Below are 18,966 nucleotides of genomic sequence, written 5' to 3'. Positions count from 1 at the left end.
AACTACATACTTCGAGTTTTCCTTATAAGAAATTTGATAATTAATAAACTACACTATTACAATGGAAATTGTTAAAATGTAAAAATATATAGAAATCAAAATATTATACTTTTATATAAAATATCTTTATATATTTTTAAATGAGATATTCTAAAATAATAGTGGTAACACTGATAGCAAAATTTATAGTAAGATTAAGACACAAATTTACGAATGTATATACATACGTACATACAGAGAAGGGAGGAGAACAGTATTTAAGATACGAAAGTGACAGAAGGCGGTGTACGTTTAACAATTGTGTGCGAATTATAGGATTAAAAATATGTCATCGGCACATTTATCGACAGGGCGTCTAAATGTGGGAATTATTCAAGTACAAGTCAGGAAACAGTTACTCTGTTTGCTTGAAAAGTGTGATGGCACAAAGGTATTACAATAAACTTTCCAATCTTTCACCATTTATTAATATGTATTGCTATTGTTAGATAATATGTGTTGTTACTAGTTTAATGAATAAAGTCAATTAACTTATTTTTATTCATAGTTTACCTTAAAGTACAATTAAAGTATAATTAGTTATCTTATATGTTTTGTTTACATTATCAGTAAACATATTGTGTTAGAAATATTTTGACTTGTATTTTATAATAGGCAATTATATGGGATCAATCTCTTGAAGGACCAATTGGTCTTGTTGCAAAATATAATTTGCTTGAAGAACATGATGTTGTTAAAATGTATCCTTTATGTGGTGGAAGTTTGACAATACCACCAAATATTGTTAATATAATATTTATAACTAGACCTCAGTTAGGACTTATGGATTTAATTGCTGAAAATGTTCATGGGTATGTATAAAATAAGAAATATTTGTTTTAAATTTAATTTTCAATAAGATAATATTATAAAGCTTACATAATAACAAATTTATAGAGAAGAGGGGAAAAGACCACGCAAAGAATTTCATTTGTTCTTTGTACCAAGAAAAAGTCTTCTTTGTCAAAAAAAGCTTCAGAATCGTGGTGTATTTGGTAGCTTCACATTAATAGAAGAATTTAAATGTGACTTATTTCCTTTTGATAATGATCTTCTTTCCATGGAGCTTAGTGGTTCATTTAAGGAATTTCATTTAGAAAATGATCCCACTTGTTTGTATCAAGTTGCACAAGCTATTCAAGGTTTACAACGATTATATGGAAAAATTCCAAAAGTTACTGGAAGAGGACCTGCTGCTAGCAAAGTATGGGAATTATTAGAAAGATTAAATAGAGAAGAAGAGGATAATAAAACAACATCAGTTCAGTCATCTACTATAGAACATTTATTATTATTAGATCGCTCTGTAGATTTACTTTCACCTCTAGTTACGCAATTGACGTATGAGGGATTAATAGATGAAATTTTTGGGATAAAATATAGTTAGTATTTTTTTACTTTCTTTTAAACTTTAGTTTAGTTTATCTTTTATAACAAAATATCTTATAAGTAATTTTATTATAATTTGTTATTTTTAGTTTATTAAAATATTGTAATTTCAGATACTGTACAGTTGCCAGCAAGAAGATTTCATGATTCTCAAGACTCTCCAACAACAATGACCCTTAATGAAAAAGAACAAATTATACTAAATTCTGGAGAAGAATTATTTGCAGAAATCAGGTGAGTATTTTTATATTTTGATATGATTTCATATTTTACAGAGCCTTTATAATTGTAGGGATAAAAATTTTAATGGAGTTGGACCTATTCTTAGTAAAAAAGCTAAAGTTATTTCATCACAGTTTGATGAGAGACATGGAGATAAAAGTGTGCAAGAAATTAAACAATTTATAGCACGATTACCACATATGTTAGCTACTAAGCAATCATTAGCAAAACGTAAGTTTTTTAAATTCTATTTAATAATATTAATTGTCATTAATTATAGTATGATTTATTTTGTATACTTATTTTTATTTCGTTGTTAGATACAACAATAGCTGAAATGATAAAAGAAGTAACAGATTCTAGTAATTTTTTAGAATCATTGCAAGTAGAGCAAGAGTTGTTGAATTGTATTGACACAGATAAACCAAATACTTTTATAGAAGATATGATAATACAACAACAACCACTTTTAAAAGTTTTACGTCTTCTTTGTATACAATCCTTAACAAATTCTGGACTCAAGCCAAAGTTATTGGACTATTATAAGAGAGAAATAATACAAACATACGGATATCATAATTTACCGACTATATTAAACTTAGAAAAAGCCGGATTATTAAAACAACAACAATCTGCGCGTCAGTATGCAGTTTTACGAAAAGCACTACGACTTACTGTTGAAGATGAAAGTGAAATTACACCGAAGGATATTAGTTATGTTCATTCTATATATGCACCACTAAGTGTTCGATTGACAGAGCAGCTTGTACAACCAAATGGTTGGCAAGGTTTAAATGATGTAATGGGATTATTACCTGGCCCTACTATTAGTAGCCCACCATATAACATACTGTCATCCGGGAGAAGTAAGGGATATATGTAAAAAAAATATAATTTCAATTATATCATAGGTGATATAGATATAAATTAAATTTTTAGGAAATTCTATTACTAGCGAAGACTTCAATTCAGAACCACCAAAATTAGTAATGGTTTTCTTTATTGGAGGATGTACATTTGCAGAAATTTCTGCACTGAGATTTCTATCTCAGCAAGAAGATTGTAAGTAATACAATAAATCTATTATATTATTGAAACTTTACAATTGATTTTTTGTTTATATGTATGATATATTTTGAGAAAAATTTCTATTTTCAGTAAATGTAGAATTTGTTGTCTGCACTACAAAACTAATAAATGGAAACACATTTTTAATGTCATTAATGGAAAACCTAGAAAGTACATAATCTAATAAAATTGAACATTATTTTATGCGTACACATTGCTGACTGCAAAATAATTATACATATTTTTTTAAAAATATGTGTAAATTCTTTTTTTCTAACAAGCATATTCATTAAAAGAGTAGAGTAATACATGTACAGATATGATAAAATTATTAATTTATACCTTCAGAAGTCTTTTATAAGCATTTCTTTGCAATGTTCACATGTATCAAATTATATGTATAGTTAAAAAAAATCACTTTTGTATCATATGTATAAGTTTGATATAATTGTATATAATATCAATATGTATATACATAAATAGCAGTAACTAACCTTGTATTACACATTAGACTAAGTTAAATTTTGATAGCATATGAAAGCCAAATTTAAAAAATGAAGCTTTTATAAATTATTCGTAAAATTTTAAATATACATATATAAGATAAAATTATATACATATTTATACAATAGTTATGATTATTTTGATAACAAATTGTATTCATATATGCGTATAAGTTATTTAAAATATGTATCAAAATCATATAAAATTTGTCAACAAATTTATAAAAGAAAAAGTATAAAAATAAATTCATTATAAAATTCTTATTAAACGTATTTTCTCATTTATCTAAAATTAACAAATACCAAAGCTAATTTTAATCGAACACTATTTTATATTTTATTACACACAATAAATTTCTAAAATTTAAATGACGTATCAAGTATTATCGTATATTTTGATCGTTTTCTATTTATTAACATTGTTTTATGTTATTAAGTTAAAAGCGTAAAATTGGTAAAGTAGTAGCTATTAGTTATCGGTAATGTTTTTTAGTTTAGTACTTGATCGACGTAGAGGCGCCACTGATCATCGTCGGAGAATTCGCCTGCTGTGTAGAGTACACCCAGGCTAGCCGAAAAGGCGTCAAAAAGTTAGCGAATTCTCGTGTGTCCGGCCGATAGTGGGTGCCGTATTGTTGCGTTGCCGCGGATTGTCGCGTCTCGCGCGTGTGTGCGTACGTGCGTGACACGTACGAGGCGTGTACTTTTCCGGGGTGCGGTGCGTTTGCACAACAAAAAATCGTGATCCTCAGATCTTAATATGCTCGAAGGATCGGCCAAGTTCAGGAAAAAGAGGTGCTCCGCCTGAAGAGAGTGCTCGGAGCTGCGCGCATGCTTCTGTGCCTGCTCCTTCGCCATTTTGGAGGTGAATATCACTTTTTTCCTTGTTGCCGGAGTTTTTGGGAAATTACAGTTGATATACCGGGATCTGACCACGATGTTGTACACCCGATCCAAACACGGCAAGCCTTTTTGGCTATACCGACGATATCCCTCTACTGTATTTGCGGGACCAATCTGACGCGATTGCTTCGAGTCAGAGACCCAACCCTCCTTACGCCCGCATTTCTACCTCCTGCAAATTTCACTCGACCGCCTTCTTTGCTTACCAACCCCAATTTTACTATTATTTTTATTCTCACCGTCAAAATACTTGCTCCTTAAGAGTTTCACGTACTATTGATAACATTCGATTCGATCTTCTCTGCAGATTTTCCGTTTAAAAACATATGATATTTATTCAAGTCAAATGAGTTTCCACGTATAGAATAGTGTGTTTCGTATTGAGGACCTCGTGATAAGTGTCAAGCTCATCTTAATTATAAATACGTTTTATAGCGAGGAAAGATTTTTAATTGTACTCCCTGTAGATCCTACAAACTTGTGTATTTGTGTTTGTTGAATATTGTTTGTCATTGAACTTATTGAGAGACTTGCTGCTATTAATGTATTATAAAAAATTAAATTAGGAGAAATGTGAAATGAAGGTATGCAAATCACAGTGCATTATAATATACAAAGTTGTTATGTATTATATACATATTTGCTTAATTAAAAATAACTTAATTTATACGATATAAAGTTTGTAGAAATATCAAGAATTAACTAAAAATTATGTCTATTTTTAGTGAAAAACATATTTACTTTATTCCTTATACTTTGTATGTGAATCATATTTTAATATTAAATAAAATGAAAAATCATCTAAGTAAATTCAATTAATATATTCAAATTAGAAGTAGTATAATATTTAGTGTTTAGTTATTAATTATCAAAGTTAAAAATAATATAATTTGCTTCTTTTTCACAGATAGAATGTTAAATTTTGGAATGGACTGACAGAGGATTAAGTAATATTATAAAATTTAGCATAGAAGATTGAAAGACAAGAAGACGTCTAAAGGTGTCTGAAATAGGCCTTGGTTATTTAATTATTAACATTTTACTATGCCAGCTGTTCCAAGGCCTGGTAGCCTTAAGGACCCAGAGATTGCTGAATTATTTGAAAAAAATGATCCGGAGAAAATATTTGAAGACTTACGTGAAATCGGGCATGGCAGTTTTGGGGCTGTTTATTATGCACGATGTTTGCTTACCAAAGAAATTGTTGCCATCAAGAAAATGTCATATGTGGGGAAACAAACTGTTGAGAAGTGGCAGGATATCTTGAAAGAAATTCGATTTCTTAGGCAACTTAACCATCCTAATACAATAGAGTATAAGGGCTGTTATCTCAGGGACCACACTGCCTGGGTATATATTTTCAGAATTATTTTAATAAGTCATATCTTAAATAATATTGTGTTATAAGCATTCTTTTAATTGTCAGTGATGAATTTTATAAATTAATTATAGTTGGTAATGGAATATTGCCTTGGTTCTGCATCAGACATTATTGAAGTTCATAAGAGACCATTAAAAGAAGATGAAATAGCTGCAATTTGTGAAGGTGTGCTACGTGGTTTGCATTATCTTCATTCTCTTGGAAGAATACATCGAGATGTCAAAGCTGGAAATATTTTACTTACCGAAAATGGTACAGTAAAATTGGCAGATTTTGGATCGGCAAGCATAAAGTGTCCAGCAAATAGCTTTGTAGGAACTCCTTATTGGATGGCACCAGAAGTGATATTAGCTATGGATGAAGGACAATATGATGGAAAAGTGGATGTATGGTCTTTGGGGATAACATGTATTGAATTAGGTATTAAAATGTTTATTTAGTTACATATTTTTACTGTGTTAAAAAATAAATTACTTTAGAAACATATAAAAAAACAAATCATTTAAAATAGACCAAAATATTTATTGGATTATGTGGATATTTATTATAATTTCAGCGGAGCGAAAACCACCTTATTTTAATATGAATGCTATGAGTGCTCTGTATCACATTGCTCAGAATGACACACCAACTTTAAATTCTCCAGACTGGTCAGATGTTTTCCGTCACTTCGTCGAAGTGTGTCTAACTAAAAGTCCAACTGAAAGGCCAGCCTCTGGTAAACTGTTATCAGTGAGTCTTCTACAGAAATCTTTATTTTATCTGCAGTATATAGATTTTTTGCTGCTTTACTGTTCAATTTTCCTATAAACAGATATACTATAGTTTAGTTAGTTGTTTTCTTATAGGCTTTCAATTTTACAGCATCAATTTGTCACCAGAACGCGTTCTCCACAAGTTTTAATAGACTTAATTCAGAGAACGAAAGCTGCTGTTAGAGAATTGGATAATTTGAATTATCGGAAAATGAAGAAGATCTTAATGATCGATGCTTGTGAAACTGAAAGTACAGTTGGTGATGCTGATGGTATGTTAAGTTTTCAGTTGAAATTTGATTTGAGATCATAGTATTTGTTTATATCCTTTTTTAGACTTTTATATTTATATTTTTACTTGTATCTTATAGATACTCCAGATGAACAAACAGGTGGTGATAGTAGCAAGAGCAATTCAATTACCTCAGAGCATTCAATTCATTCAATGGGTGTTTCTGCCAGTTCTCAAAGTTCCTCCACCAATAGCTTGCCACTGCCAAATGCTGATGCAAACGATTATTCCACGGGATCTGTACGAAATAGACATAAAATATCAGCAGGTGGTGTCACTGCCAATCTTCTTGAACATGGTGCCAATAATTTTGCAACAATTAGGACGACATCGATTGTAACTAAACAACAAAAAGAACATATGCAAGAGGAAATGCATGAACAAATGAGTGGATATAAACGAATGAGGCGGGAACATCAAGGTGCTTTGGTAAGTGCTTAATTTAATATCTAAACATTATGTAATTTTTATTGAATAATATATCTCATTTATAATTATTTAAAAAGGTAAAATTAGAAGAACGTTGTAAAATGGAAATGGAATCCCATAAACAATTATTAGATAAAGAATATGAAACTCTTTTACAACAATTTAGTAAAGAATTGGAAAAACTTCAATTAAGGCATTTGCAAGAATTAGAACGTAAGCTTAAACAAAACCAAAATGCTGAGAAAAAACTACACAAAGAGATAACAAGTAGACAGGAAGCAGATCGGAAAGCATTAGAAGCACAGCAAAAGAAAGACTATAAGGTAATTCAAAAAAGCTTTATATTTTTCAATAATATTTTATGATTAATGATATTTTGTTTTTTTAAGGTTTATAAAGAAAGATGGAAAAAAGAATTATCTCAGGATGAAGTTACACCGAAGCGACAACGAGATGCTACACTTCAGAGTCACAAAGATAATTTACGACAAATGGAAGCGCAAGAAGAGCAACGCCTTGCAAGAGGGCAAAGAGAATACCTTGACCTCGAAATTCGTAAATTCCGTAGAAAAAAGCTACTTGTTTTTCATAGTTTGGAACAAGAGCTACTTCGAGAAGTTAGTACAGTATTTTATTTTATATAGATAATTCTTTCTTTTTACTTTGTTATCAACGTTTTGTTATATTTGAATACATTTTTTAAAATATATGTTATAAATATATTTGTATTATGCAGGAATTAAATAAGAGACAACAACAATTAGAACAAGCACATAATATGTTATTACGACATCATGAAAAAACACAAGAACTTGAATACAGGCAACAAAGGGCAGTTCATACTCTTAGAGAAGATCAAGTTCATCGACAACATGCTACAGAACTTTCTAATCAACAAGATTACATGCAAAGAGCAGAACGTGATTTGCGTAAAAAGCATGCATTGGAGCTCAAACAGCAACCTAAGAGTCTCAAAGTAAGTAACATGTTTTAATTTTTCAAAACGATAGTATTATTATTATTTATTTATTTTTCGACTTCACAGCTCAGAAAAAGGACTTGGCTTATATATACTTAATTCCCATTTACTCCCATACAACTCTTACAGCATCCAAAGACCCACACTCATCCACTCTTCGATCCTAAACACATATTCCCTCATATATCTAATACTATAAATTAAACATATATTTCAACATCATAACATATAAACACTTTATTTAAACAATAAAATCCGATATCGGGAAAAATAATAAAAGTTTAGATCTTATATAAATAAATCAAAGTTTTTTATACTTTATTATCATTTTAGCAAAAAGAAATGCAAATTCGAAAACAATTTAGGGAAACATGTAAAATACAAACGCGACAATATAAGGCATTAAAAGCTCAAATATTACAAACAACAGCTAAAGAAGAGCAAAAGGCTGTTATCAAAAAATTAAAAGAAGAACAAAGAAGGAAGTTAGCTTTATTGGGTGATCAGTATGAACAAAGTATTGCTGAAATGCTCCAGAAACAAAGTATACGTTTAGATGAATCACAAGAAGTTGAATGCCATAACCTCAAGGTAAAATGTTGCATTTATTTAAAAACTGATAAAATTACAAGATTTTTAAAATCGTTCTTTCGCGAACTTAACATTCTTCAATGAATTTGTAAAAATATGATTTTGTTCAAATATACAAAAAAATTCATATTATAATTTTAAAACTTGGTTTTGATAATGCTTGAAACAAACATCCTACAAGTATTAGAACCACAGCAATGTAAATGTAATAATTATTTCTCATATGTTTTATAGGAAAGGTTAAATTATGAATTAGAAATTCTAATGGCATATCAATCTAAGAATAAAATGCAAGCTGAAGCTCAAAGAAACAGAGAACGTCGTGAATTAGAAGATCGAGTATCAGTTAGACGAGCTTTGCTTGAACAGAAAATGGAGCTTGAAACTCAGGAATTCCTTCGTGAACGTAGTGAGCGGATACGTTTATTACATGAAAGACAAGAACGTGAATTACAACAATTTGATGAGGAAAGTGCAAGAATAGGATTCAGGTATGTAATTTGTGATTCATAGTTTTTAGTTCGAACAAATTTCGTAAATATTAATGAGAGAAGAAAATGTTTCAACTGTTCTATAGTTCTATACTTCTATTTTTAATTCATATTTGTGCTAAGCTAATCATTCATTACTATTTCATAAAATAGAAAGATAAATTTAAGAACTTTAGAAAGAAATATTGTAGATGTATCTATATACATTTTTTTCAAATTATTGCAGTGCTCTGGCGATAGCTGAGGCATCAAAAGAATCTTACCCAGACGATGAAAGCCTTAGTGGCTCAATGTTAAGTCTGGCTCACAGTAATAGTTCTACATCCTTCCCCCCTAATAGTCTTTAATTTTAATCATAATCAATTAATAGAATATGTATGTATGTACGTTTGCCTGTAGTGAATGCATAACGAGTCTATCGACGTTTAATTCAATGATTTACATACATAGCAAAAGTTGGCTCGTTATATGCATTGACCCAAACCTAAAAGGTTTGTTAGGGTTGGGAATGTGTATTGGACTGAAATTAATGTAACAGCATATTTTTTAATTATCAAAATATGTCAATGTGATCTATCTGGAAAGAGAGCTTCATATTGAAGAAGAACTTAGATGCTTTTTGCAACGTTGTAATATTTATTAACCATATCCAAATATCTTGTGAACTAAATAGGATTAAAAAGGAAAACTCTTTTAAGTATCAGTCTCATCTACTATACTGAAAAGTAAATCTTAATGTTCTTGGGCTTGAAGTAAGCCAGCTATTATAGCATACAGAAAATTTTATATGCGACTACAGAAAATGTTTAGAGACATTTATTTATCAATATCTTGCAATTATAATAAAAAAAGAAAAAACAGTATAATCATAATGCTCGAATTATTATACATTTGATTTTGACTAATTGAAGATTTGAAATAAGCACAACACAGGAATAATATTTTCGGTAAGATTTTAACTTATCGAAGGTCTAGTATTAAATAATCTTACTGACAATTGCATGTGTTGATCTTTGAAAACCTTATTTCAAACTTTCAGTGACACTTAGTCTGATTTAACAAAAACTGAGTGAGTCGATTTATTTATTTAATTGCATTCTTAATGTAATTAAGATATTTACAAAGTGACAGACTAATGAAAAAATTTAGTTACAGTATCTTATGTTGTAGTTATAATAATGCATTCATAATAGATAATATTTGTTATTTCAATGAGAAATTAATTTCTAAAATTGAAAGACATTTTTTTACTATTTTATACAATTTGTTTTACATTACTAAGAAAGAATGTCAATATCAAAAATTAAATTGATAATAAAATTATTGTTGAATTACCAAAATATGACAGTGTCCACTTCAAATTCCTTTCAACATTAAAATATATTTTTTTGATTTTAATTTGATATTATTGCATATGCAGCCTTGATGCAAGTCTCTGTAAATTATTTACATAATTACGTTGATTTTTCTAATTGAATACATGATACATATTTTTTAAAACACCATATTATTCTATATTTGACATAAAAAATAAGAAACTTTATACAGTGGGAAATACCTAAATAATTCACTTAAGTAATAAGGTTAGCATTTTAAAAATAAAAGACAATGTCTTAGATAAAAAATGTTTGATGTCATGTTCAGATATTTTATAATTATAATATTCTTAATCACATATTTTAAGATTATAATAATACTACTGTATTACTATATAATTTTGTATTATATTTTCAAATTTCTTATAAAATTCTAATGATTAACATGAAAGTAGCGTTGTATCTTATAATGTATTGAGATTAATTCCTAAATTTTTATAATTTTTCTTCAATAATTTAAATGTACAATAGAGTATTTTATCTATAATTTTTTATTATAATAAGAAATAACAAATTATAAAAAGTCCTAAAAATAATTAATTGTAATTTAGTATATTTAAATATAATATCAAATATTTCATGTTTTCAACAATTGTTTTTATTTCCAAAGAAGTAGAAAATAACTTAAGTGGTGTTTTTTAAGTACCCATGTATATAGTGCTATATATTCGAAGTTTTGGCATTTAATATAAATAATATGCTGAAAGTAAATATTGTTTTTAGCAATAAATTCCTGCTATTTTATTCGGTAAAAATGGAAACATATATGCGAGATTAAATAAAATATAATGTAATGTAAACAATATTATTTTTAGCATATAATTCAATTCAATTTATGCATTTCCTCAAAATGATACTTACCAATGAAGCAAATATTGTTATTATTAATATATTATCATTATAAATAATACATTAAGATTGATATAAAAATTCTACTCTATTGTTACACCTAACGACTCATTTGATTTTGCTTGATCAGAAAATGATTAAATTATATGTATTTTTACTTGCTGAAATGAATTTGCAAATATTATTCTAGTCTGTATATTGATTTTGGTATATCACAAATCTTTTATATTAATTTTCCAGATATAAAGTACTTCTTCTTTCAGTGTTGATTCGAATAGCATTATTGTTGCTTTTATTATCGACATTTCAGTTGTATTATATTATATTTTGTTATAATTGTCCAAAGTTTCCATCCAGTACACATCCCAATGTTGTACTTTTATATTGTAGTATCTAATTTCTGTCTTTTTTTCATTTAAAGCATTTCCATGTATTTTTTCTGTTTTATATATATATATATATAATATATATAATATATATATATGTATATAATATATATATAATATATATATATGTATATATATATATACATATCTTCATTTTTATTACGAAGTATTGCATCTAAATTCAGTGATTGTGACTGTTCTACTTGTTAATATTTAAATCATTACAATACTATTAATTATATTTTCCCTACAATACAATTAACGAAAATAATATTATTTTGGGAAAATTATTTCCATTAAATTCAAAATCTTTTCATTAATAATTATGTTTATGTTATGTCATATAACATATAATATATAGTTATCTACTCATATATTTCAATACAATAGAAACTTACATAAATATATCAATTTGTATACTACATAAATTAAGCTACATATCTCTTATAATAAAATATTTCTTCTATGCACGCATAGTAAAACCAGTAAAAAGGCTTTAATTTTGAAGTTGTAAAATTATTTTAGATTATTTTGCTTTTCTAACATTGCATCACAAAATTGATAATTTAATGAAAATGACAAGCAATATTTATCTATTATGTTTTACCTCTGTTTACATTAAAAATGTAGTGCACATTCCAATTTTCTTGTATACTAATATTATTTATTAATAACGACTTAATTAAAAAGTAGAACTTCTATAACATAAAAATTGAGAATGTGTTCAATTACAATAATAAAAATGTAAAGCAAAAATAGGAACATTCATATATATATATATTTATGTGTTCAAAACTCTTTAAATGAAAATGGTCACAATCAACTGAATTATTTGTTTTGTAGCATTGCATATTAATATGTATCTTGTGTAAATTCTTCCGTTAATTATTCTTAGGAGGATACATGAATACAATACAGACTTTTAATGAACTTCTACAATTGATAATAAACAGTAGAGACTAATAGAGATGTTCGTGCTACATTTTATGTTGTGATATGAGTAAATAAAATAAGTCATAATATTTCAATCCTAGTCCATAGGCAATCCATATATCTTTTCATAAAATTATTATTATAGATTTATAAAGAAATATTTTGACATTGTAAATTATATGTTGTGTATATATAAATGCATTTTATTTAAGATAAATTACTTTAATATCATGCTAATAAATTTGATAATTACTATATTTGTTCTTAGAGTATTTTGTATTTTATATAGAAAAAAATCAAATTATAATTGTGACTAATAAGAAAGTTGTTCCAATGTGTAAAGTACTGTTATTTGATTCTTTATAGGAATAAAATTTGCAAAAAATAATTTATAAGAAGTATAGAGAATTTAAACTACAGGAAATTTTATATTTAGATATAGATTTATAATAATTGTATCAAACTCTAAAGAAGTGGACAAGAGAAAATGATTTCATGCGTCATTAAACCTAAAATTAAAATTTATATATTATAGATTGTCCATGACTTGTAATTATATACATAAAAGAACAAAACCTTTTATAACAAAAATTACATTTAGCTAATAGCAATTTAAAAATTGTGTTATATATTAGAAACTAAGGTATAAATAAAGATTTATTCATTAATGGTTCCAAATTCTATAATTTGTAAAAATTGGAAGTGTATGTACAATATTTCACTTTTAATCTAAGAAAAATATTTGATATATCCACAATAAAACTTCTTAATATTTTCAGTTTGTAATGAATGCAAATTAACATATTTGCCCCAAAAATTATGGATTGCATAAGAGGACTAATATATATTCTAAATATATATTCTAAGAAGACTAAAATGAAACTTAATATTACAAAATTGTAGATAAATAATTTTTTCTTATTTTATTTAGAACTAATGTTATGGAATTTTGGGAAATATGTATATATATACATATATATATAGACATATATACATATATATATATATATATATATATAGTATAAGGAGTTATTAAAATGTTTTGTTTTGGACAGGTCATACTGTTTTATGTGAAATTTCATGTGAAGTAAGCAAATATATAAATAGTATCATCACATACATATACTTCAATTATTATTAAAGTCAATTATATTAATGTTAACATTATTTTATAATTATTTTCCTTAAGTGTTGCACGGATTCTCTATAAGTCTGATTGTATGTATGTATTAAAGAAAGAAGAGGAAAAATGTAATTCTTTGATCACAACTATGTGATTATCATTACAAAAAAATGCTAAATATTAATTTAAAATATTACTTTTTGTTGTTATTAGCATTTTGTAAATATCTATTCACTCTGTGTAAGATTTTGAAATTGAATCTTGATTATGAAGAATAGGATTTAATGTAATAGAATTTACTAAATTCTCCAAAGCTATGTCTATTAACTTGGTAATTTGAATTTAAAACGTGATATACAGTAAACTAGCCAATTCAATATAGGCATGGCACATCAATTATCAATTACTAATTAATACTTGTAATCAATGTAAATCAGTTTCTTTCTCACTTATTTCCATCCATGTGTGATTTCTTAGTTTTGACAATAGTTTGCATTATAGTATATTCACTAATATTAAACTAAAATGTATAATATTTTTGCAAATCAATTTAAAAATGAAAAAATATTTACTAAAAGAATGTTGCTTTCGTTAAGTAACAGATGTACTGGTGAATATACTAACATTTATCATGGATATAATTTTTGGCTTTAACTAGATTATAATTTTCCTTTTTAGTAGTGTTATTTTCTAACAAGAAAAGGACTGCATAATATAATACGATGAATATAATCATTGTTCAAGAATTAACACTGATTAAATTTTAGAAGATAGGAAAACACTTCAGAGCACACATAGGCGGAGATTTATGAGAATTTCGGCAATATCTGTATATTTTATATGATTAAAAGAATAAAATTTTATGCAAAGAGTCCATAATATAAATTACAAAATCAGACAAAATTACAGATATCATTGGAGTAAATTATTAATTTGCCTTTGACGAAATAATGAACTAAACTTCTAATATATATAGTATTATATTATATGAAATTATTTTATGTTACATTTACTGAATATGTATGTATGTGTATAATGTATTTGCAATATTATTTGATATATTATATAAATCTGGGTTTTATTAGAATTTCAATCCATAACAATCAAATTACTTTATCAAGTATAATTTCGGATAATATGATATTATCAGTAATGTGGTAAAACGTTTTAAACTGATATTATATTGTTTGTACTTTACTTGGTACAAAACATTATGCATAGTCACAAGATAAGATTAATAAATTACAAAAGTTATTAATTACTGATTTTAATAGTTTTTGCATTCTTGCAAAAATTAAATTTCTATTCTATGTCAAATGATTACGTTTATATAAGATTATAATATAATACTATGTAACAATACAAATTTCAACTTTTTATCCTTTTTAGCACTTTTTAATTTAAAACGCAATTGAAAATAATATTTAGAATTGGGTTGCTATGAATCATATGTACTATAAAGCTCATTTATTAATTACAATAAACTCTTCTATTAAAGATAAAATAAAATACTGATATTGATACATAAAATATTCTGATAAGGAATCTTCATTATTTCAGAATTAATTGTTTAACAATATTAAATTTTCCATTCTACATTAATATTTACAAAAAAATATTGTGTTACTGAAAAGATAATTATAAGATAATTAAAAAAATACATTGTCTGGCATAGAATATTGATATAAGAATCACTTGACGTAGAATAATTAAATGTCAAAACTTTATACTGATACAGAATTTTATTCTGACTTATTTTATTCTCTTTTATAAAGTAATATGTTGGCTAATATATATATATATATATATATATATATATATATATATCTTGTATATATATTTGTATATTGTAAATATTCGTAATTCGCAAAGATTTCATCGATATTTATTTCTGTGTTCTGAAGATGCTTTCTATTTTCAATATTATTAAACATATATAAGTCCTCCACTGTTGCGCCACTTTTACGTTATTATAAGAAAAATTTGCTATAATTTGAATTCCACTTCATTTTCAACTTTTTCTATTCTTGAAACGCATCAGCATTGTAAGAATAATGCTGCATGAATCATAACAATTTTTAAGGATAATTCAAGCAAATTAAATTTTTATTGTATGATATAAGAATTCATACAAAGGACATTAACATAATAAATTTTAATAAAGTATATGATGTAGGTCATAAGATAATCTCTTTCATTTCATTAACTCTGTATTTAAAAAAGTATGTGAAAAAGTAACATACAGAATAATATACTTTAACTCCTGCACTTGATGCATTAAATAGAGGTAAAAATTGTTTTTAGAAATAATATAGTAAAGGTATAGTATAGTATAGTAAAAATTTAAGTAATGCTGAAGTGTTTCAAATTAATTTGACTATTAACTGTGTTAAGTGATGAGAAAATACTAAATATGCTTATATATAAAACATTTTTTCTAATCCATAACAATCAATCAATACAACATAACAAGCAATATTGTGAAAGATAGTCTAATTATCAAAAATAATGTTCTTTATTACAATGACAATTATCATTTTATTTTATACATATATATGTATATTTATATAGCTTAATTAATAAAGTTTAAAGACTAGTATCTTTATAAGAAAAATACAGTAAAATTAAATATAAAATGCAATTAACGTCTGTAATTGGCCTTCGTTTGTCATGATTTCCATGTTTAATTAAATTAATATGTCCTTTGAATTATACGACTGGAGAGGAGGATATGTTTATCACTTAAACTTTAAACAGATTAGATTGATGAATAGATAATAAAAATAAACGATATTTAATAATTATTCGCATTTCATAACCTTCCCATACCTCTTTTATTATAAACTATTTCACTAAAACTAGATAATTATTGAATTATTGATCAATCATTATGTGAATATTAGAAGTAGCAAATTTTAGTAAAGGAAGATAGATAAATGTTCAGAAATACAACGATTAATATACTCATCAATATATAGATGTATTTAAAAACTGACAATAAAAATATATCGTGAAGCGTTATAGTAACAAAGAAGTTTAAATTTTATTAAAATACATTTTAGTAATTGCAATACAACAAAATGCTACATTTCATTTCATATTGAGCGCTTACTTTATACAGTTATATAAACGTAGTGTGTATAATATAACAAATATTTTTACATTATAATGTAAACATAAGAAATAAATTGTATTATACAAATGCATTTAGATTTGTGGACATAAAATCTTATTTTGTTGGTGAAAAGTTAGTTGGTCTTAATATACGGGAATGTGTTTCCCTAATTAATGGTACAGTATATGCAACACATTCATCCCATCCTGGAGATCTCCATGCACTTTCACGAGTTTCCATTCGCGCTTGAAGATTTTTGTAGCCTGGAAATGAACATGTCTTTTATTCTTAAAAACATATAGATTATATATATTTAATATAAATTATATATATCTTTTCTGTGAATTAATATTATATATAGTTCATATTGTTAATCTGGTACATAAGGAATGCATAAATAATATTAACATTAATACCTACACCAAATGTGATGGACATTATATAATCTACCAATTTGTGAAAAGAAACCAGCAAAAGGTTCATTGTTGTTACGTCTATAATTGATGGCTTTTGCCCAATTATTACCCCATTCAATCATAGTACCAGGCTGTAACCTATAACTACGTATTTCATATATATTGGAACCATTTCGTTTTGTAAGAGGAGGCCAATAGCTAAATGCCAATAAATATTGTAAATAACGTGACCGTAGATATTTGCCATTCTCTTTGAATAATTGTTGATATGCCTGAGAGTAAACAATATTATATATAACATATAATTATCATATAACAATAAATAATAAAATAATATATGAAATGTTTGTTTTATATTACTGTATATAAATAAATTTATTTAATTCTCATACCTCTTCTTTAGACAATTCAATTTGTGTGCGGTCAACACTATCATAGCCACCAGAGTATCGCCATAGATGCAACGCTTGATCGATATCACCAGCTACGACAGTCCATGAACCAACTAGCTCCAATTTCAATTCAGATTTCTTGGAGTTTATAATGTTAACAATCTCTTCACTGTAATATTCCAAAATACAAACATGTCCCCATATAATTTTCCTAATATAAATAATTCTCTGTGCATGCCAATTCTGCGACATAAACAAAATCTAATATTTTTTTGAAACTTCAAAAAAAAAAGAATTTTGAAAGAATTTTTGTGCGAGTATTCTAAACATGTTTATGATTTAAACATACGACTCGACATTAAGATAAAGAAAATGTAAACAAAATTAACTTACTAATTGGTCAAATATTTATCAATGGAATCGGGTCGAATATTGTGCGTGTGCAAGGCGTAAATAACTCCTTTATCTGACAGCATCCTTGAATGAGACTCTTTGGTTGGCTCGATTTTTCTTACGAAAAGCTTGTTTATCCATCCTTCGCTGATATCCTGTCGGATCGATGACCTTGCAAAAGATCTACAACACACACGATGTGGCTATTGCCCTAAAAAGCCGCCGTTTATATACTAGCTCGCGTAGATTATACACGAAACATATGAAAAAAGGGCTCTTCAAAGTTTTGCAGTCGTGATCGCCTACCGGCTGGTAACAAATGACGGTAGTTTAGTTTTGCCGATCACCGTGATCTGCACGGCTCTGAATCTTCTAAAAACGGCAGCCATTCTTACTGAATCCTCGCGTACAGATCTCCTCTGGTTTGTGTCCAATCAAGATCAAAGCGTAATTTCGACAGTGCTGCAACTAAATACGCGGCGCTTTCAATTACATTCCCGGAGAAACCGATCGTTATTGTTGGTCTATTCTTATTTATCTCCATTCGCGATTTCTTCTTCTTAACACGAAATAAAACTTACAACCGTGAAAAATACACCTGTCTGATAAACTATGGAATTTAGTGTCACAGCGCTTGCGTCTTTCAATAAAATATTTTATTCTTGATGCGGTAATGACGTCAAAATACTAGTTCCATTCTGATTTATTTCCTGATTGAGAGGGATGTAATAACTTGTAATAATAGTGTCATATATGGGAAGAAAATTAGTACATATACAATTTAGTTTGTATAATGTAAATTTATAAATGAGGAAAAATTTCAGAAACAAAGATATAAATGGATATGTAAAAATGAAAAAATTTATAAGTATATAAATGCAAATTTTAAAAAGTACAATATTCATGCAAATACTACAATGCAAAAACTTTTTAAATTTTTA

At 26.9% G+C, this 18,966-nt stretch overlaps 3 protein-coding genes across 5 annotated transcripts; 2 read left to right on the top strand and 1 right to left on the bottom strand.

Moving 5' to 3' along the window:
- Positions 1–296: 296 nt before the first annotated feature.
- Positions 297–3,250, top strand: car (vacuolar protein sorting-associated protein 33A). Its single transcript, XM_069129216.1, has 8 exons — positions 297–430; positions 655–851; positions 937–1,421; positions 1,542–1,662; positions 1,721–1,881; positions 1,971–2,516; positions 2,590–2,712; positions 2,809–3,250. Exons 1-8 carry the CDS (start codon positions 326–328, stop codon positions 2,895–2,897), a joined length of 1,827 nt encoding a protein of 608 aa, XP_068985317.1. The 5' UTR covers positions 297–325; the 3' UTR covers positions 2,898–3,250.
- A 492-nt stretch (positions 3,251–3,742) lies between these two features.
- Positions 3,743–10,382, top strand: Tao (Serine/threonine-protein kinase Tao). Of its 2 annotated transcripts, none has more exons than XM_069129204.1 (12): positions 3,743–4,086; positions 5,036–5,474; positions 5,577–5,925; positions 6,062–6,237; positions 6,370–6,532; positions 6,632–6,981; positions 7,059–7,304; positions 7,371–7,598; positions 7,718–7,957; positions 8,294–8,551; positions 8,786–9,042; positions 9,269–10,382. In XM_069129204.1, exons 2-12 carry the CDS (start codon positions 5,169–5,171, stop codon positions 9,387–9,389), a joined length of 2,694 nt encoding a protein of 897 aa, XP_068985305.1. In that variant the 5' UTR covers positions 3,743–4,086; positions 5,036–5,168; the 3' UTR covers positions 9,390–10,382. The 2 variants fall into 2 exon arrangements, with proteins under 2 accessions (XP_068985305.1, XP_068985296.1); XM_069129195.1 differs by having other exon boundaries at positions 5,032–5,474.
- A 6,345-nt stretch (positions 10,383–16,727) lies between these two features.
- Nipsnap (protein nipsnap) lies at positions 16,728–18,753 on the bottom strand. Of its 2 annotated transcripts, XM_069130143.1 has the most exons (6): positions 18,607–18,753; positions 18,332–18,493; positions 18,026–18,208; positions 17,633–17,801; positions 17,245–17,512; positions 16,728–17,087 (listed from the first exon to the last, which is right to left on the bottom strand). In XM_069130143.1, exons 2-6 carry the CDS (start codon positions 18,412–18,414, stop codon positions 16,939–16,941), a joined length of 852 nt encoding a protein of 283 aa, XP_068986244.1. In that variant the 5' UTR covers positions 18,415–18,493; positions 18,607–18,753; the 3' UTR covers positions 16,728–16,938. The 2 variants fall into 2 exon arrangements, with proteins under 2 accessions (XP_068986244.1, XP_068986235.1); XM_069130134.1 differs by having other exon boundaries at positions 18,332–18,690.
- Positions 18,754–18,966: the final 213 nt, after the last annotated feature.

The sequence above is a fragment of the Bombus flavifrons genome, chromosome 2 (genome assembly GCF_040668555.2).
Source record: "Bombus flavifrons isolate JBK064 chromosome 2, iyBomFlav1_principal, whole genome shotgun sequence".
Lineage (NCBI taxonomy): Eukaryota > Metazoa > Arthropoda > Insecta > Hymenoptera > Apidae > Bombus > Bombus flavifrons.
Note: the sequence above shows the minus strand (reverse complement) of the source record. Positions and strands in the feature narration are given on the sequence as shown.

What these genes read in the sequence shown, in the direction of transcription:
- car (XM_069129216.1), top strand. Translation starts at nt 326, where the DNA reads ATGTCATCGGCACATTTATCGACAGGGCGTCTAAATGTGGGAATTATT. An exon ending in ATTGCTGAAAATGTTCATGG is followed by an intron (nt 852 to 936) that starts GTATGTATAAAA and finishes ACAAATTTATAG; the next exon opens with AGAAGAGGGGAAAAGACCAC. An exon ending in TAAGCAATCATTAGCAAAAC is followed by an intron (nt 1,882 to 1,970) that starts GTAAGTTTTTTA and finishes TTTCGTTGTTAG; the next exon opens with ATACAACAATAGCTGAAATG.
- Nipsnap (XM_069130143.1), bottom strand. Translation starts at nt 18,414, where the DNA reads ATGGCTGCCGTTTTTAGAAGATTCAGAGCCGTGCAGATCACGGTGATC. An exon ending in CCGTCATTTGTTACCAGCCG is followed by an intron (nt 18,209 to 18,331) that starts GTAGGCGATCAC and finishes TGTGTGTTGTAG; the next exon opens with ATCTTTTGCAAGGTCATCGA. An exon ending in TAATGTCCATCACATTTGGT is followed by an intron (nt 17,088 to 17,244) that starts GTAGGTATTAAT and finishes GTTCATTTCCAG; the next exon opens with GCTACAAAAATCTTCAAGCG.
- Tao (XM_069129204.1), top strand. Translation starts at nt 5,169, where the DNA reads ATGCCAGCTGTTCCAAGGCCTGGTAGCCTTAAGGACCCAGAGATTGCT. An exon ending in CCTCTGGTAAACTGTTATCA is followed by an intron (nt 6,238 to 6,369) that starts GTGAGTCTTCTA and finishes TCAATTTTACAG; the next exon opens with CATCAATTTGTCACCAGAAC. An exon ending in TACAGTTGGTGATGCTGATG is followed by an intron (nt 6,533 to 6,631) that starts GTATGTTAAGTT and finishes TGTATCTTATAG; the next exon opens with ATACTCCAGATGAACAAACA.